The sequence below is a fragment of the Dipodomys ordii genome, unplaced genomic scaffold (genome assembly GCF_000151885.1).
Source record: "Dipodomys ordii isolate 6190 unplaced genomic scaffold, Dord_2.0 Scaffold17, whole genome shotgun sequence".
NCBI lineage: Eukaryota > Metazoa > Chordata > Mammalia > Rodentia > Heteromyidae > Dipodomys > Dipodomys ordii.
Window position 1 is genome coordinate 8,637,481 of NW_012267233.1, and position 16,389 is coordinate 8,653,869.

General features: G+C 38.1%; 1 protein-coding gene and 1 long non-coding RNA gene across 2 annotated transcripts in view; one reads left to right on the top strand and one right to left on the bottom strand.

The window, feature by feature from the left end:
• The first annotated feature begins 581 nt into the window (after positions 1-581).
• On the top strand, positions 582-1,606 carry LOC105982860. Its single transcript, XR_001174927.1, has 2 exons — positions 582-877; positions 1,563-1,606. It is a non-coding gene; the product is annotated as an uncharacterized LOC105982860 (long non-coding RNA).
• Positions 1,607-2,427: 821 nt separating this feature from the next.
• Fzd6 (frizzled class receptor 6) overlaps positions 2,428-16,389 on the bottom strand; it is an 18,097-nt gene continuing 4,135 nt past the window's right edge. Inside the window, exons 2-6 of the mRNA XM_013012571.1 lie at positions 9,703-9,899; positions 8,011-9,028; positions 5,911-6,059; positions 4,043-4,471; positions 2,428-2,797 (exon numbers count right to left, since the gene is read on the bottom strand). Coding sequence (XP_012868025.1) covers positions 2,629-2,797; positions 4,043-4,471; positions 5,911-6,059; positions 8,011-9,028; positions 9,703-9,899 — 1,962 coding nt within the window. The 3' untranslated portion in view covers positions 2,428-2,628. The remainder of the gene's footprint in view (positions 2,798-4,042; positions 4,472-5,910; positions 6,060-8,010; positions 9,029-9,702; positions 9,900-16,389) is intronic.

Sequence of the window (16,389 nt, forward strand, 5' to 3'; positions counted from 1 at the left end):
ACCGATAGGGCTGCAAACACGGAAGCAAGCCAGTAGCCAAGCCATAGCCATATAAGGAGTTGTTTTTTCATAGAGAGCACTCGCCATCGGGAAGGCGGGAGCCAGCGCCATCTTTGGTCGCAGCCGCGCCATTTTTGCGGCCGCACCTTACAGCCGCGCCGTCTTTGGTCGCTGCTCCCGCAGCTCTCCACAGTTTTGGTCTAGTTTTACCAGATTCTAATGGGTATTCTGGGTCCTTTCGAAAGATGCTGTTTTGGACAACTGTGTTGAGAGTTTGTAGCAGATTTTCAATGTGAAATATTGTCTTAGCAAATCTTTGCTGCTCTACAGTTACACTTTGCCTAGGCCAAGTTTATTATTAAAATTGTAAAGCGATGGAGTTATGTAATTTAAGTGAGCTTTCTTGATTGAAAAATACTATGCAATTCTAACAAAAATTAACATGATGTCTTTCTAAGATACTGGGGAAAAAGTATAACAATAAATTCTGTGCCATCCTCTTCCACTGTTAAAAAGAGCTTATGATTTATTACTGATAATACCACTCATTAGAAAGATTACACAACTTTCTAGGCCAAGAATATGAAATGCTCTATAATGTCTTATACAAAGACAATTTTATTAGTGAAAAGTTCACAAGGTTCTTGTATACAAAGTTATCTGTTTACAAATGTGGAAAAGTTAATATTTAAAACATTTCCATACAGTACATGATATTTTTAAACTTTAACTGAGTGTTAAATAGACAAAAAATCTGAAAATTTTGTTCAAGAAATAATACTTAATGAGAAAGAAAACTAACTTTAAAGTACAAAATACATTTTGCTTATTAGGACTAAATTTTCCCCATTTTGATTGGCACTAATATTGTTAATACATTTTTATTTTTTTTTTTTTTGGGTCCAGTCGTGGGGCCTGAACTCTGGGCCTGAGCGCTGTCCCTCAGCTCTTCAGCTCAAGGCTAGCGCTCTACCACTTGAGCCACAGCGCTACTTCCGGCTTTTTTTTTCTTTTTGCTGTGGTACTTGAAAGAAATGTGTCTTTTGATGTGGCATGCCCTTAAAGTTTAAATGGATTATATTGGTTGGTAGTATTGCTAGAGCCACCTACATTCTTCCTGGGTTTCCATCTAGTTGTTCTTGAAATTCTTTTTGGTTAGTCGTGAGGCCTGAACTCTGGGCCTGGGCACTGTCCCTCAGCAATTCAGCTCAAGGCTAGTGCCTTGAGCTAGTGCTTTTTCTACTTATGTGGTACTGAGGAATCGAACCCAGGGCCTCATGCATGCAAGGCAAGCACTCTACCACTGAGCCACCTTCCCAGCCCAAAAGTCTATGAGATTCTTTTTTGGGGGGAGGAGGGGGTCCAGTTGTGGGGCCTGAACTCTGGGCCTGGGCGCTGTCCCTCAGCTCTTCAGCTCAAAGCTAGCACTCTACCACTATGAGCCACAGCGCCACTTCCGGCTTTTTTTTTTCTTATGTGGTGCTGAGGAATGGAACCCAGGGCCTCATGCATGCAAGGCAAGCACTCTACCACTGAGCCACCTTCCCAGCCCCTGTTAATACATTTTTGAATGTTCAATTACAGAAATAAATTCTGTATAATGTCTGAAAAAGATACTTCACCATATAAGTATTTATAGAATTCTGAAGTTAAAAAACTACACAAAGTTTACAAAAGGGAAAAGTACAAGAAATTGTGACTGGAAATGCTCATTGTGAGTGTTCAAAAACTTTAAAAAGGGTAATCAATTGCACTTGGCTTAATTTATAAAAGATTAACATTTCATCTACTTATCCTCAGGACGTGTGGTATAAAATGTGCGAGGATCAGGGAGCAGCCTGGACAATCAACCCTGGCCACTCCTCCAGTAAGCACCGTTATTTGAGCTGCAGGACAGATCTGTGAAATTTCTAAAACCAGACTAAATAAAATTTACATAGGTTAAGATGGCAAGGTAGAAGTGGTTTCTAACAGTTGAATGCTTATCACAAACCTTTTGGTGCATCAACTATTTGTTTATATTATTAAAGAATACACTTTAGAAATCCAGTGTAAAAGCTACAGAAGCAGTGCTAAAATATCAATAAAAATAAAAATATTTGAATCAATTTTCCAGGATTTCCAATAAATTCAAATCCATTTAAGATTATTTGTAAATGTATATCTGGTATAGCACTAAGTTTTAAATAGTTCTACAAAGAAAAATTATGACTTTATATCCAAAAAGTGAAATAATATGTATCTTAAAATAATCTCTAACAAGGGTAGAATCTTCATGAATAGAAAAGAAGACTCCTTAACTCCCTTCTCCCACACAATTTAAAAATATTATTAACCTGAACATTTCTGTTTTCTGGTATACTGTTGTCATTAGCCTTTGTCAAAATAAATTGTATTATTGTTGAAGTCTGTTTTCATTTGCTTGTTTTCCAGCTTAACAGTAGATAATGCAGCGTTAAGTGCAAAAGAACAGAGATTTTTCTTTTTTTCAGTCCTGGGAATTGAACCCAAAACCTTGAGCCTGCTAGGCAGGTGCTCTACCACTGAGCTACATCCCTAGCTGACAGTGATTCTCGTAAGGCAGTGCATTGGTCAGGTCCAGTGTAACATGAATTTGTTTCTAGGTTTTCAAGTATCGGAATGACTGCCAGCACCCTGTTCTTTTCTCACCCCGGAAGCTGAGTGAACAAGCAGTGATGTGGAACCCCTGAGGCTGCTCGGCTCTGAAGAACTGGGAACTTGCACACTGTTGCTCTGCACCAGGCCACTCTCAGTAACGTCATTCTTTGGACTTAGCCTGGACAAAAGAAAAGAAGTTGACAGACATGGACACATGCACTTACATATACACACACACCTACATACCTACATACATGCACACATATATACATACATATCTAAGCACAAATACAATGCCAACCATCCTTATAGCTGCTTCTCATTTGCCATGAGTTTTTTCTTCTGCCAGTATCAACCTTTAGGAGGAACTAATCCATAAAAACTTAGTATATTCTATCACTTCAAAATAAAAATCCTGCCTTCAAATACAAATCTTGTTTTCCTACCACACATAAGATACCATGTAAGAAGATGGTAAGACTAAGGTGAATAAGACCTCAGTTCTGCCTTTAAGGAGCTTTTCAATCTAGTGGAGGATAAAAGCATGTATGTAGTTACAATGTGATCATATGAAAGCTGTCATGGACACAGAGAGAAGGTCAGTTAGTCCCATCTGAGAGCCAGGTAGTTAGCTATCAGAATGCTAACTAATTCAATGCTTACCTGTGTTCTGATCACCTATGGAAATCTGGGAAAATTCATTAAGGATGTCAATATCTTTCCATGTTCAGAAAATAAAACATCTTAGTTATAATCATCCCCATGTAAAACGACAGCTCCGAGACAGTAATGTAATCTAGAATTTCTCCTAGTTTTTTGTAAGGAGGGGCACAGAGTCTTATGTATATAGTCTAGTCCAGGCTGGCCTTGAATTCAGCCCACAATGGATTCAAACTAGATCCTCCCACCTCTCCTTCCAAATGTTGGGATCACAGTGTAATCCCACTCTGATATAATGCAGTATTAACAAAAACAACCTGGAAGATGAGTTGTAAATATTCACCTAAATATATAAGTAACTCTTAACAATTTACCATAAAAAATAAAAATCACTTTCCCATAAGGGGGGAGCGGGGAGGATTGGGTGTGGGGGCAGGGGGAGGATGGGAAGGGATGGGAAGGGGAAACAAAGGAGGAGGCTACAATGCTTGATAAGAAATGTACGCATTATCTTGCGCATGTAATTGTAACCCCTCTGTACAGTATTTTCACAATAAAAAAATTACTTTCCCACTTAACAATACATTTTAGGCTTGTTCTTAAAACTAAGAATTAAACTACTAAATGCCATGTTTATAAGGCATTAAGAGTATCTAGACACATGATAAAATGTTTACTTTCCAAATGTGTCATATTATAATAAAAATAGATAATGCAGTGGTTAAAGCTGGCAAATACTTTTGAGAACAACATTAAAGCTTACCTTCCTTCACTCTGAGCGCCTTCACACACACTGCTTTTCTCCCTCACGCTGCCTGCCCTGCTTTTCTTGTCCACCTGTTCCCCAGAGAGTTTGGAGCTGGACGCAGCTGGGGAAGCAGGTTCACCATGGTCCTGTTCCCTTAGTTTGGGGGTGCATGCTCTGTCAGTTCTCAGGTCTCTCATGGATGCCTCTGGGGAGGTCTGAATTTCTGTCAAAGTTTCTTGTCCTAAGTAATCATGGTCAGTGATGGCCACTGAAGAAGTGCCGTGATTTGCTGTGGCTCCTGTACTGGTTCCCATGGATTTGGAAATCACCTTCAGCTTATGTGAACTTGGTTTGTAGTGCTTCTTTTTGTGTTTCACTTTAGAATTGTGCTTTAAGAAAAACTCACATGACTCCTGCAGCACTCTTCGACTTTCACTGATGGGACTATAGGAAAATCCAAGGAGAATTTACTTAATACACTTCAACTATTACAGCAGAAGCCACAAAGGTTATCATGTGTCATTTGCCAAAAATTTTCACTCATTAAAGTTAGAAATCCTAAATGACGGATATCAGTTATAAAATCTGTAATTACAAATCTATGAAATATATGGATTTCAAAAAGTAAAATCTTCTGTATATGCTTTATTGGCCTTTGTCAACACAAATAGTAAACTGGTTAAGGAATTAAACAGAGTGATAAAGGAGGCAAGATTGATTGGAATTCACATGGGAAAACAGCACAAGAAGCTCCCTTCCTGCACAACTAATGCATACTAACTAAAAGAAAAAACCTCTCAAGGATAATTGTCAAGGAAGCTGAATTAAGACCATCCTTATATCCCATGTAAAAATAAAATTTCCATTTAATAAAAACTACACAAAGAAATTAAATAGTCAAAAATCAAAGATTGAAGGTAAGGAAATTCAAACCAACATGAAACAATGGACTGATTGTTTTTGTATTATATATAAATAAACCAAATATAAAAGTAAACCAGAAGAAAAGAGAATAGGGAACATAGTTAAAATAAACAGTCTGCTTTTTAACTTCACAGTTAACAAGTTGCAGTGACATAACTGTGGGTGTGCGGCAGGGGCAGGCATAGGGAAATACTGTAAACAAATAAAGCCCTGTTAAATGCAATTGTTCAGACTTCAAAAACTTACTAGTAAAAAGGTCTACAGCTGGGCACCAGTGGCTCACGCCTGTAATCCTAACTACTCAGGGGGCTAAACTCTGTGTATTGCAGTTCAAAGCCAGCCCCGCAGCAAAGTCTGTGAGGCTCTTATCTCCAATAAACCACCAGAAAACCAGAAGTGGTGTTGTGGTTCAAGTGATAAATTGCTTGCCTTGAGCTAAAGAGCTGAGGGACAGTGCCCAGGCCCAGAGTTCAAGGCCCATGGCCAAAAAAAAAAAAAAGGTCTACAGTTCTGAAAAAAAAAAAAATCTTTTTGATGAGGCTGGGAAGGTGGCTCAGTGGTAGAGCACTTGCCTTGCATGCATGAGGCCCTGGGTTCGATTCCTCAGCACCACATAAGCAAAAAGAAAAAAGCCGGAAGTGGCACTATGGCAGAGCGCTAGCCTTGAGCTGAAGAGCTGAGGGACAGCACCCAGGCCCAGAGTTCAGGACCGGACCCAAAAAAAAAAAATCTTTTTGAAACTGGAGCATTCGTTAATTGAACCAATAGGGAACAATTTCCCCAAACTATACAATGCATTATATACAATGTCTATAGCTAAAGCAAACCATTTACTAACACATGCATATCTATATTGTGAAATGGTATTCCATAATTTTGAGTTCTTACTCTTTTGTAAAAGCTATTGGTATTGGGATCTAATTATTAGAATAATGTCAGATAATGCAATAGGTTCTTACTCTCGTTTGCGATTTCGTTTGAAAAACCCAGCCCATTCTGCACAGGTTTTTTTGCTTCCAACCCAGAAGACAGCAGAGATGCCAACAATTAATGTCATCAGGTATTTTATCATAAATAAGGCCAGGTCTGGCCGAGCTTTTGTTTTTGCCTACAAACAAACAAACAAATAAACAATGACATATTCAAAATGTAAAGTCTACACTGTCAACTTGTTAAGCCAGAATAAAAACTATGCCTCTTCAATTTTATCACAAAAGGTTTGAAGTAATATAATAATACTTTAAGTGCAATATATTTTTCATCTAAGTTCTGAACAAAGAACCATTGTATAGGTGTCAAAATATATCTCTTCAAATAGACAAATAACGTATTTAAAAGCAATCTTCTAAACTGGGGTATGATTCCCTGGCCCGTTTTCTATCTTGTATGCAGAGCATTCTCTTGTAAAATCATTTCCTCTATTTACCTATTTTCCCCTTACTATAATCCACCACAAAGATCCACCCAAATTCATAACATATTTTACAGTATTTATGCATTCACTTGGATGACTAGAACAAAATAAATATTAGTGAAGTGGAAAAATGTAGAAATTTCATAAAAATTATAATGCTATTGCATCAAGCATAACCTTCAAATATTAGTTTTAAATGTGTATCATAATATTCCATGTCCTGCATGATAGCTCACTTTTTGCACTTATTAGCATTTCTGAGAGCATTCTAGATCAGTACAAGTAAGGCCTTTCTATCTTTTTAGCTTAAAACCTTTTATGAGTAAACCATAATGTACTCAATTATCTTTATTTAAAGATATTTAGAATACTCCCAACCTACTTCCATTTGCAAATAATGTTGTAGTGATTATGTAAAATAATTTCTAAGTTGATATACTGTAATGATAGTGCCCATGTTCAATATAGTAACATCATACCTCAGTATGGAAGAAAATGTACAAAAAGTATTATTATCATTACTACTGCTATCACTATTCTTTTGCAGTGGTAGAGACACAACTCAGAGCCTGCCATGTGCTAGGCAAGTGCCCTACCCTGGAGCTACATTCCCAGACCAATTGAAGCAACCTTCCTTCCTTCTTTCCTTCCTTCTCCTCCCTCCCTCCCTCTCCTTTCTTCCTTCCTTCCTTCTCCCTCCCTCCCTTCCTCTCCTTCCTTCCTTTCCTTCCTTCCTCCCTCCCTCTTTCCCTCCCTCTCTCCCTCCCTCTTCCTTCCTTTCCTTCCTTCCTCCCTCTCTCTTCCTTCTTCTTACTGAGTTACCCTGCCTGGCCTCAAACTTAGAATCCTCCTGCCTCAGCCTTTCTTCCTGCCTCAACCTTCCAAGCAACTGGGATTATAGGTAAACTGAACACTGCAGCCAACATTTAATTTTAGTTTTCTATTGAAAAACTCCACTAAAATGCTTTTAGAAAGTACATAGTTTCAGAAATTTATTTTTTCAAATCTTAAAAATACCACCTATATATTAATCTTAAGTATCAAACTTTTTTTCAACTGCTTTTTTAAGTTAAGAAATGAGAGAATGGGTTAGGCAAAGATGAAATTCTATTTTCATAAGCATGTACTGTTAAAATTATATAATATGATGAAATTAAATATACCTCAATATAGGGTTTTTCTACTAACTGAAGAAGTAAAACCAATCAATCCTTAACTCAGTAGAAATTACTTTCTTTTTCTTCCTCTGATGAGCCTATTCTTCTGGCTCTGTTCTCCCTTACTATTCACCTTGCCTTTGTAATTAAATTCGTGTGTCACTAATAGGACCTGAAGTCAGTGCTCTCCCTTGGCTTTGTTGCCCAAGAGTCTCTCAGTTTGTCTGTCTGGGATAATTTTGAACCAAGATCCTTAGATATCAGCCTCCAGAGTAGCTAGGATTATAGGCATGAACTACTAGCACTCAACTTTAATTTTGAAGAGAATGAGGCACTTTACTACTATGACTAAAACTTCAGCTGAAGGAGAAAACTTTTGGGACACTTCTGATATCTAATTTTCTGTCCATGATGAATACAAGTATATGCCTAGGAACACTTTCTATGTTAAAAGTGCATAGTAACAAAATCCAAATGATAGCTCTTACCTGATAAGGACATGGGATATGGTACTGGCGACAATGATCAGAGACCCAGGTTATTTCCCAGGTAAATCTGTTCACTAGCTCATAGATGTAACATCCAAGGAGTGTCACTAAGGGCACAAGGTATAGGCCACTGAAGACTCCAATTCGAATCATAAACTTCTTCAGTTTCTCTTGGTTCCGGCCATCATGCTGTATAACTTGGCGCACATGATTTAAGGAAATAATGCCAGCTAAAAGGAGAGACAGCCCCACAAACACACAGAGGCACAATGGCAAAAGCACAAAGTAGCGAGAAGCATCCAGGTCATAAAGGCCAATGAAGCACACTCCACTAATGTTGTCTCCTTCCACTTTGTTCATCGCAAGAAGCATAACAGTAAGAAAACCTGGAATTCCCCAGGCAACAGCATGAAACCACACTGCTTTTTGTTCAATGGCTTCACAACTCCATTTCCTTCCTGCAGCTAAGAACCAAGTGATGGTCAGAATCACCCACCACACAGTGCCAGCCATTGTGAAAAAATACAAAAACATAAATAATACACTGCAAGCCTTATTTTGAGATCCTAGGACAACCGTGTCACCAAGGTCCAGCTTTTCATCTGCCCTATTACAGGCAGTGCTGTTGCCCAGCAAAAATCCAATGAAGTACATAAGAGATACAATGCTGTAACAGACAGAGTAATATATAATTGGTCTTTCCGGGTATCTGAATCTTCTAACATCAATTAAGAAAGTAAGAAATGTAAAAAGAGTTGCACAAAGACAGAATATTGAAACTATTCCAATAAAACTTTTTGCAAAGTCTAGCTCATCACTTTGAAAATACATGTTGGGGCATGGGGGTGCACATTGTTCAATTCCCAGGAACTTATAGCCTTGTCCTCCAGAAGTCTTAAGATGCCTTGGACACCAAAATCCAATGTCTCTTTGTACTTGTTCCGTTTTCTTCTGAGGACCAAGCACTTCTGTGTGTGGGTCAGAAGTTACAGGAACAGTGTCATCACAATATTGCAATCTGTAAAGAGAACCAAAGAGTTAAATATACCAAGTCAACATTTTTTATTTGCTACTTAACCCTATGCTTTCTAACTATAAAGTATTTCCTTATGAATTCATAATTGACGGGAAGACATACAGTTCTACACAGCTTACAGGTTAGGATTCAGTAGAATGTTTTTAAACTGATCTAAAACTTGTGATGATCCATGATGCCTTATCATTCTAATAGATATTTAAATATACAAGGCAAGTAAATATGAAAATATACTACTGGGAAAACAAGCAGTCAAATAACAATTACTAACATGTTTTTAGAACTAGTTAAAACTTAAAATTTAGATGAATGGTTGTCTGAAAAAAAAGAGTACAGGCTTGCCTCTGTACAGCATATGAATTGTGTTTGAGAAATTTACTTTTTTTCATTTTGAAGTGTTGAGAACTGAACCTAAAGTTTAGCATTGCACTTTATAATTCTTTAATTATTATTTATTCCTTCTATCTCATGGGAGGGTAAGAGCTAGGTCTGTTTGTTGTTAATCATTGTGTCTGTAACACTCAATGCCATTATATTTGGCATATACTAACTGTGCAAAATACATTTGATGAATAAATAATAAAAGCCTGTTACTAAAATTCTGGAGAAATTAATTTATATCAAAATATCAGTTTTCAGTGAAAAACATAACTTACTTGTCACATTCAAGTTCCTCAGGCCATCTGATCCCAAATGTGTCAATTAAGTTTTTGCAATCAGAATATACTTTTTCACAAAATTTTCGACAAGGTGGAACCACATGAATTTGCTCTGTGCAAGTTGGTACAAAAGCTTCACAAAGGAATGTCTCAACATTTGGTGAACAATCCAGATTTGCAAGAGGAAGAAAATGCTGTTACACAAAAATAGAATGATAGTTAGAATACAGTTTAATCACAAATGAAGCAGGTGCCAGTGGCTCATCTAGTTATTTAGGAGGCTAAGATCTGAGAATCACATTTTGAAGCTAGCCAAGGCAGGAAAGTCTGTAAGACTATCTCCAATTAACTACTCAGAAAAAGCCAGAAGTGATGCAGTCGCTCAAGTGGTAGAGCACTAGCCTTGACCAAAAGAAGCTCAGGAACAGAGCCCAGGCCTACAGTTTAAGCCCTAGGACTGGCAAAAAAGCAAAAAAAAAAAAAAAGAAAGAAAGAAAGAAAGAAAGAAAGAAACTAATTTCCCATTTACTTTTTCATGGATACCCCCAAAACAGTCTTTAAATCTCTCTCTTTTTTTTGGTCAGACATAAGGCTTGAACTCAGAGCCTGGGCACTGTCTCTGAGCTCTTTTGCTCAAAGCTTGCACTCTACCACTTTAAGACACAGCGCCACTTGTAGTTTTCTGGTTGTTAATTGGAGATACAGTCTCATTAACTTTCCTGTCTGGGCTGGCTTTGAGCTGCAATCCTCACATCTCAGCTTCCAGAGTAGCTAGAATTAGAGGTGTGAGCCACCAGAGCCCAGCTTTAAATCTCCTTTTAAGTACATTTAAAACTTAACTGTTGAGTTCAAGAATGAACTTTCTTACAGGGCAAATATGTTTAATTCTTCTAGAATGCCAACACTGGTTAATCTAATAATGTTGATGTTCCTGTGCAGTGCAGAGGATAAATCAATTGTTAAAGACTCAAGTGCCTTTGGACACCACGCAGGTAAATGCAAAGGGAGTACCTGGGAGCAACTGTCACTCAGCTCTAGCAGCCTGTCTTTTGGAAATGTGAGAACAGAACTAACTGTCAGATATATCCATTTTCCCAAGAAAACAGTTCTTGAATTTTGTGTGAAATCTCTCAAATCTTGGATTTTTCTAGGGGGTGGGGTTGTACTAGGGTTTGGACCCAGGGCCTTTGAACTGCTGAAATACTCTACCACTTGAACCCTGCTCTCAAATATTTTTGCTTTATTTTTCAGGTGGGGGTTTCATACTTTGTTTGAGCTGACCTCAGACCTCAATCCTCCTACCTATGCCTCCCAACTACTTGCGATTACACATATGAACTCCTTTTATATTCAGCTTGTTCTATGAGGTAGGAACCACTTCATCTCTCTGCCCCCCTTCCATTCCAACTGGCTTTGAACAGTAGACCTCCTAGCTCTTCCTTCCAAATAGAGGGGTTACAGGTATGAGTCATTGTGCCCAGTCAGATTTTGGTACTTTATATACTTAAACACCACGCAGAACAAACACAACAACAAAACATCATGGGGACAGAGTTAGTGGAGCTGCCACTTTTGTTGTAGGCTAAGACACAAGAGCATTTCAGACTTGGGAGGGATCTGAAAGAACCTTAAAGTCAATTGTTCTCAAAGTATCTGTGTGAACGTGTGTTCATATCTTGCTTGCCAAGAAGCATTTCTTTAAATGAGAAGTTACAAAGAAGCCTGATATATCAAATAAATAAAGGCCCAGCTGTCTGGCTGAGAAGGAAACCCTCCCTGCTAAGATGTCTCAGTTTTCCCCTTTGCCAGTGACCTCAAAGCACCTCCAGCCTTCACAGATTGAAAATCACTGCCCTAGTCCAAATCTCAGATCACAGTGAGAAAACTAAAGCCAATTTCTTATGGAAATTATTATTGAAATTCCACAATCTACTCTGGCTAGAATTGAGTTCTTATTCCTGATCTCAGACTTTAGCAAAACAATGGCTACTTGTAACAAATCTATGCTCTCATTTATTCAGCGCTTAGAAGCTAGGCACTGACCTTTTCCACATAGTACCTAGGCATTGAAAGCTGTTATCTCTACCCCACAGATGAAGGAAGGGCCCCAGGAGTCAAGAAAAAAGCACTAAGTAGCAGGAGTTGTCTAAATCCCCTCCACATGGCTCTAGAGTACATATGAATCCCCAGCCTTTATACTGTATAGTGTGCAACCTATTCTCCCTGAGAACTACCCTTGCCCAGATACAAGGACAAAATGCCAGCAAAAATGAAGGGGTGGAAAAAAAATTCACAAGTCACTTTATCAAAGATTCAAGCTGTGCTTATCATTCTACATCACGCTATACTTCCCAAAGCAGAGATATGTGGGGACTCATTTAGAAGCAAAAAAATATGGGCCAGACTACTACTGAATTCAATATGCCAATTTAGTATACTAGTCAGTTAATCAACACAAACAGGATGAAAATATTTCCTCAGTCTCTTAAAGTAAAATTCTTGATAGGAATCAATGTTCTTCCAAAAAATGTCTAGGCACCATTTTTAGAAGCCAAATCTCAAGATGTAAAGACTACTAACATAACTGGTTATAATCATTCTTCTTTTTTTTTTGGTCTGGTCGTGGGGCCTGAACTCTGGGCCTGGGCACTGTCCCTCAGCTCTTCAGCTCAAGGCTAGCGCTCTACCACTTGAGCCACAGTGCCACTTCCGGCTTTTTTCTTTTTGCTTATGTGGTGCTGAGGAATCGAACCCAGGGCCTCATGCATGCAAGGCAAGCACTCTACCACTGAGCCACCTTCCCAGCCCCTATAATCATTCTTCTGTCTAGTTTTATATTCTGAAATCTGTCATAATATTACACTAGGATTGAGCACATTAAGTGCTGTCTAAACTTATAAACTAAGAAAATATTCAAACTCCTTGGTCTCTTTAGTCTATCCTCCTCCCCCACTTCCTGATACGAGAGGTGCTGTATGTTTTTTTTTAATGTTTTAGCCATACCAGGCACCAGTGGCTCACACCTGTAATCCTAGCTTACCAGGATGCTGAGATCTGAGGATCATGGTTTGAAGCCAGCCCAGGCAGGAAAGTCTCCAATTAACCACCAAAAAGCCATTAGTACAGCTGTGGTCAAGTGGTACATACAGTACTTTCCTTAAGCAAAAGAGCTCAGGGTCAGACCCTGAGTTCAAGCCCCAGGACTGACACACACACAAAGTGTTTGTTTTTAAAAACAACATTTATATATACATACATATACACATACACATACACACACACACACACACACACACACACAAACACACATGTGCCTAAGCAGAGATATCTTGGCAGTGCCTTGTCTTTCTTAGTACTGAAGACACAGGATATGTAAACACCTCTCCCATTTATGAAGCATGAATCAGAATCCCAATGGAACATGGAACCAAGGCAAGAAACTGTATTTGATCCTCAAATCAGGATTTATGCTTTCTACTGCTGCCATTTACCCAGTAACTTGCATGGAATGATAAATGTTTTACTTCCTGATTTACTATAACATGAAGAAGGAAGCTCTGTTCTAGTGATAGTGATAGAAATCAAGAAAATCAAGGAAAATCAAGAAATTTGAAAAGTGAATAAAAATTGTGGTCAACTTGAGCAACAGACTCAATAAAATGTAAAAGATCCTAGAATGTTCTCTATTACACTTCACAGAACAAATACTATCAAAGTATTTCTAAAATCCAGAGTAACTTCTTTAAGAAGTCAATGGACTGCTGTTGCTTACTTTCATGAATATACTCTACCTTGGGCAAGTCATCTTGGAAAGTACGATGGGTGACAATGTTGTCAGACACCTTGTACTCACATACTGTTTTGCAGAATGGGAACTTCTTTGTACAACTACTTAACCATATAATAATAAACAATGTAAAGAAAAAAAGGAAAGTAGGGCCTAAGAAGAATAAAAAAACAGAATTTGCATCATTTCCATAATGAAGACCTGCAATTTAATAGAAACATTTCTTGACATGGAGCATCAGCAATTTTAAATTATTTCTACAAAAGAGCTTTCCTTAGAAATTAGAGAAATGTAATTATTAATTGGTTGGTATTGCAAATCAATTTTAACTTAAAACTTCAAATATTTGTAAAAAGAATTGTAAAGAGTTACAATTCTGAGGAAACTACATATCATTACATGTTCATCAAAGGTTAATGAACATATGACAAATATACATGATAGAAGTAGTAAGGTTTTGTGGCACATTTTCAATGAGAGGAAACAATCACCAACACAATACATTTATCTTCCTGTGGTCTGATGAACCTTGGGAACATGCCTTCTCCCAAGGGCATGACAATTGATATACTACTCCATGGAATTCCAAGGAACGAGAGAGAAAGTCTACCAGCACAGTGTCTCCAGAAGAAGCAATCAGGGTACTTTCCCTGCAAGTATAACTCAACATCACCAAGGAAGGTAATCGTGTGGTTCTAAACAGAAAAAACAACAGTAGCCATTATATACACTGCTGATTAGAATGCTTTTTGGTATTTATTTTGCTGCATCTGACTAATATTTTACTTTAAGAATAGCTATAGCCAGGCTATATGATATTCTGTGAAAAACAAAGAGTCGCATGAAGCATGTCCTCTCCCAACACACCATGAACAGGATAGAGAACGAGCAGGAAGGGAGGTTATCTGATAGTGAGACAGGCTCCACTACATTCTTCTAATCAGAAAAATGAAAACTTTTAAATATCACTGCACAATAGTCATAATTTTTTAAGAAGATCCAGTTTCCCTCCATTCCTTTATTCCTTATTTAAACAGGGACATTTCAATAGTTCATATTAGGGGAAAGGAAAGGATTTATGGCTCACTTCCTTTAGACTGTTTAAAAGTGGAATGCCACATACTGTTCCAAACACAATACAGGACTTTGCTTTTGCCTGGACCTCAGTGAAGGCAATTCAAAATAAAAAATACAATATTCCTGTTTCCATTTTCCCTAGATCAGTCTTCTGGATGAAATCAGTCTCTCAAGGGATGTCAACCTCACAACCAGAGAAACAATGCTCTAGATAGGAAACAAAAGGAACACAATGGAAAACCAGCAGCCAATTGTTTTTCCAATTAGGAGTTACACTGTGCAATATCCTTTTCATGACAAAGGCAAGTAACTATTTAAAGTCAGAAATTAACTCTTTGTAATAGGAATGACTTTAGATTTAGATAATAAAATAAGGAAAAAACATTTCTCATAATTTTTGAAGTATAACTGAAGAACTATCTCAAGTCAGATTCTTTTGTCCTGGGATAAATTTAATTTTAAAAAATTCAGTGGGCTCCCTCATCCCTGTAGGCCTAGCTACTTAGGATTGAGGTTTGAAGCCAGCCTGGAAGGAAACTGTAAGTCTGAACTCCAATTAACCAACAACATGTTGGAAGTAGAGCTGTGGCTCATGTGGTAGACCTCTAATCTTGAGCAAAAAAAAGCTTAGCAAAAGCACCCAGGCCCCAAGTTTGAACCCCAGGTCCAGCATGCACACGCATGTGTGTGCATGTGCACACACATACACACAAATTCATGTGAGGTCTGGAAACATAGTGCAGGAGGAAAGCACTTGTGCAAGGCTCTGGGTTTATTTCCATTACCACAAGAAAAGAAAAGAAAATATGTGGAAGGTAAGTAACATATTATTCATTCACAATAATGTTTATTATATATTAACACCTTTTTTTCCTTTGCCTGTACTAGGTTTGAACTCAGGACCTGAACACTGTTCATTCAATTTTGCACTCAAGGCTGGCACTCCACTTCTTGAGCCACACATCTACTTCCAGCTTCTTGGTGTTTGACTGAAGAATCTCAGGGACTTTCATGCCCAGGCTAACTTCAAATGGCAATCATTAAATCTCAGCCTCCTGAGTAGCTAGGATTATAGGTATGAGCCACCAGTGCCCAGCACTTTGAACACTTTTAAGTATATTAAACTAGAGTTTAGCAAATGGATCAAATATGATCCACTGACCATTTTTTTAGATGCTGCCACGTTCTACTGAAACATCTCTACTCATTTGTTCATATATTATCTGCAGCAGCTTTTCTGCTACAACTGCATAAGTGAATAGCTGTGAGACTGCAGTCTGTAAAACCAAAATTGACACTTTACAGAAACTGTTTGCACTCCTTGCTCTTAACCTGTGGGCCTCCAACATTAACATTCTTAACAAACACTGGACAGCTTGTTAACACAGTTACTAAGGCTCTATCTTCAGAGATCATGATTCAGTAGGTAGGTGGGGTCCACAGTCTCCCATTACTAACAAGCCCATAAGCTTGTTATGACCAAGCTGATCTATGTATAAACTGTGAGAACACTGCTCTAAACCATTTCATATAATCATAGATCAACAACAACCATAAATGCCTAAACTCTATAAAACAGGCTATCACAAAATGAAAAGTGAAGCACAAAAGAGGAATGAGCTTCCTAACTGATGGGATTCTTGGTGGCAACAAACATAAAACTGAGACAGATGTGGTGATGGTAATACAACATTCAGGAGGCTGAGGTAAAAGGGCAGAGTTTTTAGACCAGCTGGGGCTACATAGCAAGCTATAGGCCAGTCTTTAAAAAATAATAGAAGAGTAAGAAGAAGAGGGAGGAGGAGGGGCAGGGGGAGGGG